This window comes from Orbicella franksi, chromosome 11 (genome assembly GCF_964199315.1).
Source record: "Orbicella franksi chromosome 11, jaOrbFran1.1, whole genome shotgun sequence".
Classification (NCBI taxonomy): Eukaryota; Metazoa; Cnidaria; class Anthozoa; order Scleractinia; family Merulinidae; genus Orbicella; species Orbicella franksi.
Genome location: NC_138155.1, coordinates 18,261,380 through 18,275,344, shown reverse-complemented (window position 1 = coordinate 18,275,344; position 13,965 = coordinate 18,261,380). Strand labels below are relative to the sequence as shown.

Here is a 13,965-nt window from a genome sequence, read left to right as displayed (position 1 = left end):
TATAATAGCCTATTTTATATTTCTATAAGATAAAATGATGCAAGATGTTAAGAAGGCTAGGATCAAGGAAATTTGCATTTGAAATGTTTAGCGCTAATAAACTTGTCAATTGGTTTGCGTAAACGCTGGCAAATTTCAGCTGATGATATCATCTAGAGGAATTCTGAACTTGAAATTCGACTTTCAGTGGATCACACTGGTGATCACCGGCAAGAGGATCTTTCCAAAGGCGTAAGCTATAAATTAGACGGGATTTAGATTAAGTTTAGATTTCTTTTTTAATCGAGCCAATTAATTAAAGTTGTTAACTCTACACACATGTATAGTGAGGGTCCTGGCACAGCACTCATGCACACAGTGCAAGCGTAACGCAACTCCTCATCTGAAGATTTGGAGTTGCGTTACGCTTGCACTGTGTGCATTCGCTTGTGTCCAGGACCCTCACTATACATGTGTGTGTGTAATGAGAACAGCAGTTGTCAAAAGTGCACCCAATACTAGGAGCACACTTTCGACAACCAAATTTTTCGACAACCAATTTTCGACAAGGACACAGTGTTGAGTGAGTGCTGTGCCAGAACCGTGTGTGTAACGCAGCAGTAAAATTGGGCGAAATAGCGGGTCCATCGAAGCTGCAATGTCCGTAATCAATACGTGCGGATGTGCCCTTCACTTGTATATACAAAAATGTGCCAGAGTTTTTTCCCTATTGGAGAAGTGCATGCACAGTGTATATGCTGACATGGCTGCTGGCGGACTTTCAGAGGCCATTCAAAACCTACCTCCGGAGGTTCATGAGATTATTCTCAAGGAGTACATCGCGATAAAAATTAAGGAGAAAAAGGAAATGGGCTGGGAAGAGGTACATGACGAGATTGAAGAGGCACCCATCTGCGAAAAATGATCAAGAATTGTGAAGGTCATGTTTTGCCGTAAATGCAACTCCTGTGGCCTAAAAGGCCTCTGTTACGAGTGTTATAAAAATGGAGAAAAACACTATCTTGGTTACTCCGTGTATGACGAGAACGAATACGCCGAAATCTGTAAGAAATTTTACTGAGAGATGACCAGTGTCACAAAAAAGGGGGGAGGGGGAAAACCTTTTTTTAGCCAGTCAAGGCAACTGTAAGAAAACAAAATGGCGGTAGTGTCTTTAACAAAGTTTGAAATTGTAGAAGACATTCCCTGTTTCCACCGACAATTTAGCACCAAGATTCAAGATGAAGTTTGTTTTTTCCCTTTTCTCAATTGCATAAAACAATGAAGACGGCGCCCACACAAAAAAGGTTGAACCGTTCTCTTTTTCGAGTTTTAACACAGCTGAAGGGCCGTATTTGTTCTGGCCTTGGTTGTACAATGCAAGGACTCTGTACCTGCCCACCTCAATATCACACCATCTAAGCGTTTCTTCTGGCTCTTGAAAGTCTTTGAGAGAAGGCCAGTTGAGCTTGTCTGGTGAAGGTGTGTCAACAACATTGAAAGCTTGTCCACGATCCATCATAGAATACCAAAAATTCACATCTCTTCAACATGAAATTCACATATCGTTATCCGCCTCAATCATAGCAGCGACGACCTCGCGCGTAATATCGCGAGCCTCTTTTTGCCACTCAGGTGTGAAATATTCATTCACAAGAAACGCAACCAAGTGGAAGCAGACAATCATGTTCTTATTACATGCAAATGAAACCGGCTGTTTCTAAAACTTAGTTTGAAGCGGGAGGGTTCATGATTTTTTATCATTTCCGCTTCAACTCTGCCGCGGATGTCATTCTCCAGTTTCTGGACATCAACATCAGGAAGTTTTCTCGTTGATGGTTGGCGAAGCATCCTTGCTCGGGCCTGATCTTTCAGAAAGTTATACTGCTGAAACTCGGAAAGTATTGTGTCGAACTCGTGGGAAGACACTTCGTTGTTATTCAAAGCATTCGAGAGAAGTCTGTTGATGGTGTCCCGCTTGGCAACGGTGAGCGTGGTAATCTCTTGATGCTTCTTTATTTTTGAGTCGAGCTTTTTGCTGGCGATTATCAGCCCCGACGAAACGAGAGCGAAGCATCCACCAGCGCCGCCAAGAGGAACGGTTGCCGGCAGGCCAACCACAGACAGAGCGGAGCCAAAACTTGCGCTGGAAAACGCTGCGGAGAGAACGCTGGAGCCGGCAGCACCCGAATTAACGAACTTCCTCGCGCGTTTGTATTTTTTAGCAACGAGGCGATAGTGGTGGACCTCACCAGCCAAAGTGTTGGAAATCTCGTTGACCTTCTGCAAGCAGAAATTTTGAGAAGGCTCTGCCAGCGCCGGATATAGAGGGTCGGCAGGCGGTACGCTTGGTGGCAACAGATTTGCCGAAGACATTGCGTATATAGAAATTTAATTTAACTCTAATTCAAAAAGAAGAGGGAAGCCCTTGAAATCAAAGAGTTAGCCATTTTCATCTTTGACGCTAATAGTGATGCTATTTATGAACTTGTCTGTAGAGCAGTCTCGCAAAACCTGTTGCAGAGAAGCCTGGTAGCTTACTTTTTTATAAGGATTCCCTTTCACATCAAACAAGGCTAATACATCTGACCTTTTGCCATTGAACAGATTCTTTTGTTTGTCGATCAAGTCGCAATGAATAAAATATGTCGTTGAAGCTGTAAGCCTTTTCACGAATGTTTTAAGACTCAACTTTCGCCCAATACCAAGCAAACCGGCTAAATCGCGATCAAGTTCAATCGGTTTTGCCCCAAAATTTCTGATTACAAGCTGGCGTAGAGGTTGGTTTATTTCTGTTTCCAACTGTTTATAGCCATATTTGTCGAACAGACCGTCAATTTGTTTTGACATTCTTTCTAAATTATAATGCCCTGGGGGTATTTTACTAACTGACAAAGTTTTATCTTTGTTTTTATCTCCCAAGGAGGCCGAACCTTCTTTTTTCAAAGTGTCCCAGCTGTTGTACAAACTGCAAGATATGAGTTTCATGAAATGCACTTTCGGTATCGGTTCTTCAAAAGATATTGTCCCTCCGTTCTGTTGCGTGACAATAGTGAGAACAACCATTTTATATTTAACAAATAAAATTGTGTTCAAATAATATGGCGAATTTGTGGAATGGTCCCGTGTTAAAAAAAGCAGAGGCGGCGAAGAAAAAGGCGTGGACAAACTTTTTAAACCGCTTCCCCAAAGCGGACAAAAGCCGGTTCGTTTTGCAAGGAAGCGTAGACGAGAAAAATAACGTGACCGCGGAGGTGTTTTTCAAAGAAAGCAAAGACTCGTTTCAAAGCATCTTCAGCTCAGACAGGCGGTATTGGAGCTCCGAAATGAAAGAAGTGCTAGGTTTGGGAGACAGCGGAGGTTTTCCTTATCAATTGTCGTCCCTCGGTTCAAAAGTTTCATTGGCCATCCCTGCAGTACCTTTCGACGGCAAAGCGCCAAGCTTCAAGAAAATATTTGACGCTGAAATCAAAATATACGTCACGCCTGACCAATATTTCACAACAAAATTCAGAGAAATATTACAAGAAACCAAACTCAAGCACACTTCTGGAGCCGAATCAAAACACTGGTTAGGAGGGCCTGACATGAAATATTGGCCGCAGCAGCTCAACTTCGCGGTTTTCTGCGCGACGCAGGGGTGCGGAGTTTCTCGCGAAATCTTTGACAGCGGGATGAATCTCCCCCCGCAGATAAGAGCTTTTTATATCTTCCACGTGTATTTCACGGTCAGGTGCATTTTTTACCAGCTAGGAGGTGTTCAGAGCATAAGCACTTTGCCTGGAGACCCGACGTTCGACCAGATGAATAATCATTGTGATGTTGCTTCGTACAAAAGGATATGCGGTGAGTTCGGCATAGACCCCTCAAGCGACTTCAGGTTTACTTCGGGTGCAAATAGTGGTCTGGGGGTGTTGTATGTAAAGCCTTGGGGGGAATTGCCAACAAAAACAGATTATAAGTATCCGGATTGGAACAAGTTTAGCAACGAAGGTGGAAAACTGATTAAGGGGGACCTTATTGAGTTTATACGGCCCGATGTTTTTGGAGATCAGCAGTTCGACTGGTTTGCACCCAACACCGCGAACGGTTTGACGCAGGTGGGGTTGTCGAGAATAAACCAGTCAATCGAAGGTTTCGTTTACTGCGTCCCAGGTGCGCAAGTCAACGTCCACAGCAGCATTCTTGGTTCTGGTGGCCGCACGAAAGAAGCCCAAAGTGAGTTCCTGGTGCTGATGGAAGACGCGATCAGACAGCCCGACCTGGCCGACGGTGGATCAAGCGAAGGTCAGGCTCAATCTCGCCGTTGCCCCCATGGCCTGGCTCATGCCCGCGCAAATGATAATAAACACCGCAAGCACGATCGGTTAGAACAACAAGCTGAAACAGGTGGTGTCCGGGATGAAACTGGGGGTCAACAACGAGGTAAATCCGGGGACAAAAAAAGCTGGGCTCAAACTAATGGCAGGCGGCCCGTCAAAAATTAATCCTCCCAACAGCTACCTGTCCAACCCGATACACAAAGCTGCAACTGCCGAATCGAAAAAACCATCTTCGTCCGAAACTCAACAAGCGCAGCCACAGGCGGAAAAAATAGAGCCCGAGGCTCCAGATAAAACACCGCAACACGAAATTAACAAAGCGGCTGTCATTGTCGGTGTAGTGAGATTATCGGTGTTGCTGTTCATGGCTTGGCGGTAAATTAACGCTGCTTCTTAAAATATTGTTCGAACAAAAAGGCCACCGCGGCAAGAATGAGCAGCCAGGTGTGCTCGGCCAGAAACCCGACGACTTGGCCGGCGGCTTTGAACAGGAAGCTCACGATTGAGCCAATCAGCCCGGGCAGCAGAGAACCAAGTTTCGCGGCAATATCTTCGAGGCCATTTCCCAAAGCTTTGCCGGTGGCTTTCAAACCTCTGGTGAGGGCCCCGATGACAGCTCTGATTGTGGTCCCGGTGGCGAGAGGAATAGCAGTCAATGTCACGCCATATTTTTTGAAGATTTCCTTGACCCTTTGCAAGAGAGGCCGCCCCCTTTCCCTTTCCGCGATCTGAGTTTGCAAACGCACGATCTCGTTTCTTTCTGCCACTCTGTATTTTGCGGCTTCTTTTTCGGAGGGCGAGGCATTCTCATCTTGGATGATCGCCTGGTCTTCCTCGTTTTGGCGCTGCAGCTCGCTTTCCTGCTCTTTCAGGGCATCCAAAGGTTTTGTTTGGTTGTACTTTTCTTCCATGGCATTTGTTTCACTTTCTTTTGCTGTGAGGCTGGCCCTGAGTCTGTCAACCTTGGCTTGTTCCTTATCTTTGTTTTTTGCTTGTTTTGTAAGCGAATCCAATTCTTTTTTCTTGTTTTCGAGATCGGTTTTATAGTTCTTTTTCAGTTCTTTGAGCCTACGCAGCTCTGCTTCACTTTCAAGGTTCGAACCTTGTTCATCCTGAATGGCATCAATCTTAGCGTCGGTTTGCTCGATTTTACCTCTCAGAACTTCCACTTCTTTCTTTTCTTCTTCTCTTTGCGAAGAGAGTGTTTCTGCCTGTTGTAGTTGGTTTTCAGCTTCTGCCAGTCTTTTTTTCATTTCTCTGATAGTATCCCGGTCTTCTACAATGACATCTGCAGCTCTAGGCCCAAGTTTGTCTTTAAACCTGTTTAAAAAACTTTTCGTGAAGTCTGTCCCGTCTTTTTTCATAATCGGATACTCACCTCCACCCGTACCTACTGCAACAATTTGACCCTTGGTTTTTTTCTTTGGTGCCTTTCATAATTGCACAACTACTCTCTTTAAAGTTGGAAAATACCCTTTTTAACCGGTCTATGATGTATTCCCGTTCCTGATCCGGTTCAAGCAAAGGGATATCTCCTCCCCCAAATGATGTCTCGGCATAAGAAGTGTCAGACAGGCCGGACTGCTCATGCAGCATAGTATGCACTTCTGTTTGTTCGCCCCCATGGTAGGGGACGCCAGTTTGGTAGGGAGTTGATGTTGCGCCTGGGTCAAAAGTTTGGGTTGTGTTGACCTCTTGTCCGCCAAAATCATCGTGGTCAAGCCGATTGTCAAGGTCTGGGTCTTTGTAGCCAAATTCGCCAGCGCCTTCCACCATAGCAATATATTTCAAGCCTGTTATTTTTCAAATTAGAAAATAATCGCCGGCGTATTATACAATGTCAGTTCCAGAGAACCTTTGCGCAACGTACAGCAAAAGACATTATGCGCCATGCAGGCCGAGCGCGCGGTCAAGCGAATCACCTTTTACCGCACTGAAGCCAACCCCAGCGATACGCTGTATGTTCCAGTGCCCAAGCTGAACGCGAATGAGGTTCTGGTGCCGGGCTCGCTAGCACTCGTCTTTAACATCGACCTTTCTGGAGGGCATGCCAACAACTTCCTTGTCCAGAACGTCACGCGATCGCTCGTTGACAGGCTGCACGTGAAATTTGGAGTCACTACCCTGCAAGACACGGTCGGCTATGGCATCTACAAAATCTTTGATGACCTTTTCCTTTTGCAGGAAAAGCGAGACGGTATGATCCTCGAAGGGATTCAGAGCGAGAATCTGTGCAAGATCCGCTCAGGCACGGGAGACAAGAAAACCTCGGGCGTCGCCGCTGAAAACAAGCTGAATGAGGTGTATGGAAGCAAGTACCGGATCAGGCTAGACCGTCAGATCCTAACCGATCACGGCGTTTTCTACCCCCAGGCCCTTTACAACCACCTCATATTCGAAGTAACCCTTGCTGAAGCTGAACATGTGGTCAATGGCTCCGACACAACCCAGCTGAAATACAAGCTGACCAACATCCAGCTTGAATACGAAATGATCTGCAGCAAGACTCTGGCAGACGAGGTGTACAGTGTTTACTCCAGTGGAAAAGAGTTTGCCTATGACCACGTGATGCATTCCGAAGCGGTGATCTTCAAAAAAGACACCGACCCGAGGAAGAACATCAAAGTCGACGCCCAAAAAAGGTCGCTAAAAGCCATCCTGCTACTGTTCATAGAGCCGTATGCTGATGGCGCCAGAGATTCAGAGAAATACGTGTTCCCGGATCTTACGAAAGTCAGCGTCACAATGAACGGCTCGGCCAACATGATTTACAACAACGGCGTCGAAGGCAAGGACATGTGGGAAGAGGCCCAACGCTTCTTTGTGAAGGAAAAAAATAAAACCGAGCACATGGATGTGACAAAGTTTTACACTGGAGATAATTTTGGGCTTCTGATTGATATGCGCTCCATGGCAGACCAAGAAATGCATGGAAGTGGCAAGGGCCTTGTGAACAGTACAGACGACGTCCAGCTGGAAATCGAGAGGAAAGCCTAAGGCTCAGGCAATGTGAACTGCCACGTATTCGTCATCGCTGACTCCTAGGTCAACATTATGGACAGACAGCTGGAATCTGTACAGAAGTGAATATAACATGGACCCGAGCAAGATACCCTTCAACGCTCTCATGGTGGGGCCGACTAATTCTGGCAAATCAACGTTCGTGGTGGACCAGATCTATGGCCCTTTCTGCTTCAAGTTCGACTACATCATGCTCATCTGCCCGACGTTCATGAACAACAAGACCTACCACCAGCTTGGCGAAAATGATCCAAGAATGGATGTGATAGTCTGCGAGCAGCACGACGTGGAAATGTGGTTGAAGATCGTGAGATGGCTTTTCGTGGGCACCAACACGCTCATAATCCTCAACGACTGTGCGGCCTCCAAAGATGTGAAAGGGCGTACAGGCGAGCTGGTGAATCTTGCCTTTTCTGCCCAACATATGGGCATCAGCGTTTGGGCGCTGACCCAGAAGTTGACCGGCATAACAGCTTCCTTTCGGGAGAATGTGGCGGCGATCGTCCTCGTTTACACCTCCTTGGCCAAGACGACAAAAGCCATCTTCGATGATTACGCCAGTGAGCTCTCTCAGGATGAGTACAAAGGTCTGGTTTCAAAGCTGAAAGAACGAAAGTTCTCTTATCTTGTGTTCTCACTTTGCCACCCGTACGGGGTAAGTTCTTTTGAATAAAAAAATGAAAGCTGGATATAGCCTTGCACAATGGCTGGAGAACAGGTCGTGTTAGCAGAAGTTATGAACCTTCTTCAAAGCGAGCCCGAGCCGTCGAGTGGTCCCGCAGGTGGCCTTGTTCCAACCCCCTCTGGACCTCACATTCCTGCTCTTCGCGAGCAGCTGGCCGTGCTGGTGTCCACAGGCAAAGCCAAAGAGGCCATCGGAGTGCAGCTAACCCACGAGCAAGTGAAGCGCCTGAGCGACAAAGAGGTCGAGAAATTCACCAAACGCTACGAGACGTACGTGGGCTCAAAGACAACAGAAAGCCTGATTGAGAGCTTCATTTTTCTTGCAACCAAAGCGGTCGGAATGACTGTCAAAATAAAAGACATTGACGCTTATCAAAAAGAGCTCAGAAACGACTACATCTTGAACAAAGAGCTCTCCAATCTGGCCGGCAACCTTGCTTTGAAGTGCGGTCGGTTTGTTGCTGCGGCCAATGCGGTGTTCACCACAAAACATATTGATTTTAGTCCACAGTTGCTGGAGAAGATCCACCCTTCTCGTGATGAACACGGCTATCCGCTTGAGGGCGTTGATGAAGTACCCGGCTCAGCAACTGCAGAATAACTGGCCAGCATTCGTTAACAACTGCTGAGAGCTTGCTGTCAAATTGTTAACAATTAAACTTTTTTCATCTGCTTAGAATACGGTTCACTTCAGAATGTCAACCGAACAATCCAAGAGCGTGCCTCAGGTTGAGACCCAGGCAGCACCTGCCGCCGATATCACACAGCAAGTGACAACTCCGACTGCAACCACGCAGTGCGTAAAAACTCCAAAGCATGTGGCTGCTGGAAAAATGGTTGCCGAAAGAACGTAGCTGGCCCGGGAAGAACAGAAGAAAGCGGCCGAGGCTTATCACACAGAAAATAAAGCGAAAGCCGCCACAGCGGCCCCTGAGCCAGCCCCAACTACAGAAGGTGAAAGCCCAAAGGAAAAAAATAGCGGCCTTAGCACCAACCAATGGATTGGTATTGGTGGCATATGCGTTTCCCTGCTTGGGATCTATTACAAACATGAAGAGCTCAAGGCAATGGCCAAGCCCGCGTTTGACAAATTCAAAACGCCGGAGCCCGGACCTGAGCCCGCGAGTGTCAAGCCAGAACCTGCTCGCGTGACACTGCGAAAAGGATTAAAAAAAATGATTTAAACTTTCGCGTGTAATATGTATCACGATGTCAGACCCAACCATCGCGCATCTTCTCATCTCTTCAGTTGCAATTGGCGGAATTACAGTATTTTGGCTCGAATTTACCGCAAAAGTTGTCAAAAAGGTGGTGGAACTTACCAACGAAATGTTTGCTGATAAGGGTGCAGAAGAAAGAAAAAGACAAAGAGAAATAGAACAAGAAGTAAGAAGAAGAATAGGAGAAATAAGAAGAAGAGAAGAAGAAGAAGCCGCGGGAAAGACAGTAATTTTGTTTTAAACTTTCGTTCTTTACTTATATCGAATGCACCATGTCCGACAACACGCTTGTCAAGACCGTCATTGACGGCACAATTCTCACGGGATTAGCCACGGGCATTGGCTGGGCTGCAAAAAACGTTATGAAAGAGAATTTCACTTCCGATCCCAGCAGCAGCCCGATGAATTACGTGAAGTTCACCGCCGTCATGGCGGGCAGCATTGCGCTTAAAAAGTACCTCGAGGATCAGAAAATTCTCCCCGACAGCATTTAGAAAAAAACATTATAATAACGCAATGGCGCGTTCTTATTTCCCCATCAAAGCCCTCACAACGGCTGCACTTTTGTTTTTTGGATACAAGATAACCTGTTATACCGCTGATGCCATAGATTTTGTTTGGGCGGTTAAGATTATCACCCATGAAGACTCCAATTCTGAGGATCAAGACTCCACTTTTGAGGATCTTAATACTGAGGAATTCCCATTACCAGAGAAATGCCCTGCACCTCCCCCCTACAAACCCCCGCTGCCGCCATACGAGAACAATTAAAAATAGGTTTTACAACATATACAATGGCGAGCATCGCGATCATGATTGGCGGGGCTGTGTTGAACGCCACGGCTTTTATTGGAGGCAATTATCTGGTGAGGGCGCTTGGCGGGGGCGACAAAGCTGCGCTTGAAGAAAAAAAGCACCACGACAAAGCTCTCAAAGATTATCAAGCGGCTTACGCCAAATACACGCGAGATCGAACACAACTTCTTGATTGGATCGCGACCAACGCACAAACAAAGGAGCAGGCCAAGCAGAACTTCACCAACACCGACTATGCCTTCAAACTCTACAACAAGGCGCATCCTGACGAACAGATGGTACCCCCCAAGGAGCCCAAGTTCTCAGATTTCTATCAGCCAAGCGAGCAGCAGAAAAAGGGTGAACTCGTGTTCGTGGGCGCTGGCGCTCTTGCTCTGGGTTAGGTAGCCTTCCGGTTCCTTTAAACTTTTTTATGCCTTACTTATATGGATGCCAAACTCGCAAAGATTTACTACGGGCCCGGGGGCTACTGGAAAGGTATCGCCACGATCAAAAAATTAGCCAAGGCCGCAAAGGCACCTGAAGAAACTGCAAAAAAGTGGCTGATCAGGCAAGCGCTCTGGCAGATATACCCCCCTGCGCCGAAGAGAATTCCTCGGCCGAAATTCGACGTTCCAACACCCAACAAGGTCCATCAAGCGGACCTTCTTTTTCTGCCGCACGACAAGCTCCCTCGTGGCCGCAAAGTTTTCAAATACGCGCTGACTGTTGTCGACGTGACCAGCCGCTACAAAGAGGCCGAACCCCTGACTTCGAAAAATTCTGATGAGGTTGCCCAGGCCTTTCAGAAGATTTACAAGCGCGGGCCTCTTAAACGGCCTGAAATGCTGCAGGTTGACCCGGGCGCCAATTCATGGGTGCTGTCACAAAAGAGATGGACAACCACAAAACCTATATCCGGCGCGGGCACGTTGACATTCACCGCAACCAGGCCATTGTCGAACGTTTCAACCGTACCCTGGCTGAGCGGTTGTTCGGACACCAGTACGCTGTGGAAATGCTTCTCCCTGAGGGGCAGTGGTCCACTGCCTGGGTGAAAAGACTCCCTGAAGTTGTTTCGGCTTTGAACAACGAGGTCACAAGCCTTATCGGCAAGAAACCCGGCGTTGCCATCAAAGAAAAATCTGTTTATGCAAGGCCATCGACACCTTATTTGAGGCCTGTTGGGAAAAACGAAAAAATCCTCCCGTCTCCTGACCAAGTTTGTTATCTCTACCAGCCCGGCGAGCTTGAAGGGGATGGAGCCACGGATCCAATCTGGTCTTTGAAAGTTTACAGCATTGAAAGATCTTTCACCAAACCGGATCAACCCGTTCTCTACTATCTGCATGACGGTCCCAAGCGCGGCTTCGTGCGTGAAGAGCTACTGGTTGTCGCTCCAAACATGCAGTTACCACCAGAGCAACTTTGAAACTTTGGCTTCCAACCCTCTAAGTTCATCATCTGTTAATGTTGACAATATATCCATGTTGGTGTACCCGTAAGCTTTTGTATGGATACCATCGTCACCTATCCATCGCTTTGAATCAAATGGCGAAAGCAAAATTTTGTTAAGATGCATGCTGTAGATCTCATGTCCCTCGCTTCGAAGAATGTTCATTCCGTGCCATTGCTGCTTCGCACCGAAAAGCGTTTCCTCGTAATTTTCATGCGTTATTTGTTTCTTGACAACGTTCTTTTTTACGCCCTTCGCTTTTTTGATATTTTTTTTGTCCGACTTCAAGATGGAGTACATTTTCAGTCTCAGACCAACATTCTCTGCGATGGGGGTTCCTGCACATTCGTCTTTCATTTTGCCGAAGACCTTTTTGTTCGTGTTTGAGTGGAGTAGATGCTCCTTCGGGTAGTCGCTCGTGTCGTAAAGGTCCATGTTGTTTTTCATGTCTTCGTAGACGCCATCCGTTTCAATCAGAATCAGAATCAGAAGACTGTTGGTGTCTGTGTACAAGAGCTCGCACTTCGAGCCATACTGCTTTTTAAGCTCGTAATAGAAGTTGTACATCAGGATCTTGCTGTTGACGAGGATTGTCATCCCCGTGTAGACCGGCTTGTTGAGAAGCAGCTTGCTTTTTTTGCATGTCGATTCCCACCATGTTGTTTGAAAATAAAACATGCCTTGAGTGCAAAGGGCTAGCGATCAATTTCCTTATTTTGTCCGTCTCGTTGTTGCGCACTATTTTTATGTCAACGCGGTTACGCAGGTTTTCCATGGTTTTGCCGAAACGGAGTTGTTCATGAGCTTGTAAAAGTTCTTTTCGAAGTCGCTCTTTGCTTTCTTCCTGAACTCTGTGTTCATCTGGATGTACGGCTCCATCCAACATTCTTGTTCGAACTCCAGCACCCTGTGCACGCGCCTGAGCTTCATGCCCTGGTTCAGATAAAACTGCAAGTTTCTGTAATGCACGACGTAGTTCTTTTTGTCTTGAAGCGTTAGCAGCAGCTTCTTGCTGTCCGGGGGTTTCAGATCCAGGTCTTTCATCAACCCCTTTTGGTAGTCCGACATCCACTCCTTTTTTACGGCCTTTTTCTCCGGTGCCAGGGGATAGCTGTTGTGCTCCTCGTGCAGTTCTGTAGGGTATTCAATATCGACCTCGAGAATCCACCCATGTTTATCGTTCTCTTTCTTATTCAAGACATCATCCAATGTGGTCATGACATGCTTCCATTTAAAATCTCTTATTGGGAGGGGCTTGCACATGGCCCATCCATAAAGGTTGTTCGCGTCGAGATAGATGATGAATTTTTTTGGCTTGCTTGGGTCGTATCCCGGTACTAGCGGGTTGTTTGCCTTAGCGTACCTGTTGCTCACCATGGAGATTCCGCCCCGCATCCCCCTTTCCACAAAGAGATGCATTTCGTAGTCTGTGAAGAGCTCAAGCTCGACCCACGTCATTTTCAGGAGCGCGTCCCAGCTCAGGCCAGGCGATGTGTAATAATGCGCCGGATCTAACCCATACTGCTCAAGGCACAGGTTTCGGAAGTTCTCAAAAACATCCGCCAGCAGAGTGACGTGCGTTTTCACATAAAGATCGTGAAAATCACCCAGCGTTTTGCATTCAAAATACTCCCAGACAGCCTGCGCGTGCGCGTACTCTTCGTCTGTTATGTGCTCGTTGTTCAGTTTACTGTAAAACTTCTCTTTGTCAGGAAGCCTTGTCTTGCCAAATCTTTCCCTTGAGTCCATGTACTTGTAAGGGTAGATCCCTTTTTTGAAAAGCAGGTCGCTGCCTTTCGAAATCTTTGATGTTATTTTCGATGCCTCTTTCGGTGTTGCGCTTACAAGTGAATTGAGGCTTCCTTGCAAAAAGTTCAAGCTGTCGATGAAATGCAGACCTGCGACCGAAAATGTGATGTATTTCTCCATGTTGTTTGCGACGCATTTCACCTCTTTCTCCAGCTGCGACATCGCTTGCATCAAGTGGTGCGCATCGTAGCCCCTTAGGTTGTGGAATACAACTGATATTGGGTCCGTGTTGGGGTTAATTCACAATTTCTTATTGCATTCGCTGTGCGCGGCTCCGCGAAACCTGCCAGTTATGTGGCAATGGTCCTTTACCGCGTCTCTGAAGTTTTTCTGAAGTTAAGGGTTTCCACAGTACTTATAGTTTTCCTGTGATTTTGCTTCCAACTGGTCTTTTTCGTCTTCCAGCCATTTTAGCCTTTGAACACCCCATTTCTCCTTCTCTTTCTGCGCTTTGTAAAAACATTTTTTGTGGCCTTGCCCCCAATACCTCCATTTTTCACCTTCACCTTCTTCACCCGCTTCTTCAACGTTCCAGACAGGCAAAGAATCCATAAATTCGTCTTTTATAAGAGTTTTGTTGCAAATGTGGCAATTAGTTGCTTTTTTGAAATTTTCCCAGTCCTTCCATGTCATAACAATCGGTTCCGGCGTGGCCAAACTCTCTGTTATTTTCTCCTCT

At 46.7% G+C, this 13,965-nt stretch overlaps 4 protein-coding genes and 1 pseudogene across 6 annotated transcripts in view; 2 read left to right on the top strand and 3 right to left on the bottom strand.

Annotated features, from left to right (window-relative positions):
- Positions 1-13,965, bottom strand: part of LOC145503127 (uncharacterized) — a 382,969-nt gene that overhangs the window by 13,784 nt on the left and 355,220 nt on the right. The window lies entirely within an intron of this gene.
- On the top strand, positions 2,583-4,480 carry LOC145503294 (uncharacterized; annotated as a pseudogene).
- On the bottom strand, positions 4,675-5,673 carry LOC145503292 (uncharacterized). The gene has a single exon (XM_081482780.1). The coding sequence runs from the start codon at positions 5,663-5,665 to the stop codon at positions 4,682-4,684; it is 984 nt and encodes a 327-aa protein (XP_081338906.1). The 5' UTR covers positions 5,666-5,673; the 3' UTR covers positions 4,675-4,681.
- Positions 6,081-7,298, top strand: LOC145503344 (uncharacterized). The gene has a single exon (XM_081482817.1). The coding sequence runs from the start codon at positions 6,192-6,194 to the stop codon at positions 7,296-7,298; it is 1,107 nt and encodes a 368-aa protein (XP_081338943.1). The 5' UTR covers positions 6,081-6,191.
- Positions 12,719-13,448, bottom strand: LOC145503343 (uncharacterized). Its single transcript, XM_081482815.1, has 2 exons — positions 12,805-13,448; positions 12,719-12,773 (listed from the first exon to the last, which is right to left on the bottom strand). The coding sequence occupies exons 1-2, from the start codon at positions 13,446-13,448 to the stop codon at positions 12,719-12,721; spliced, it is 699 nt and encodes a 232-aa protein (XP_081338941.1).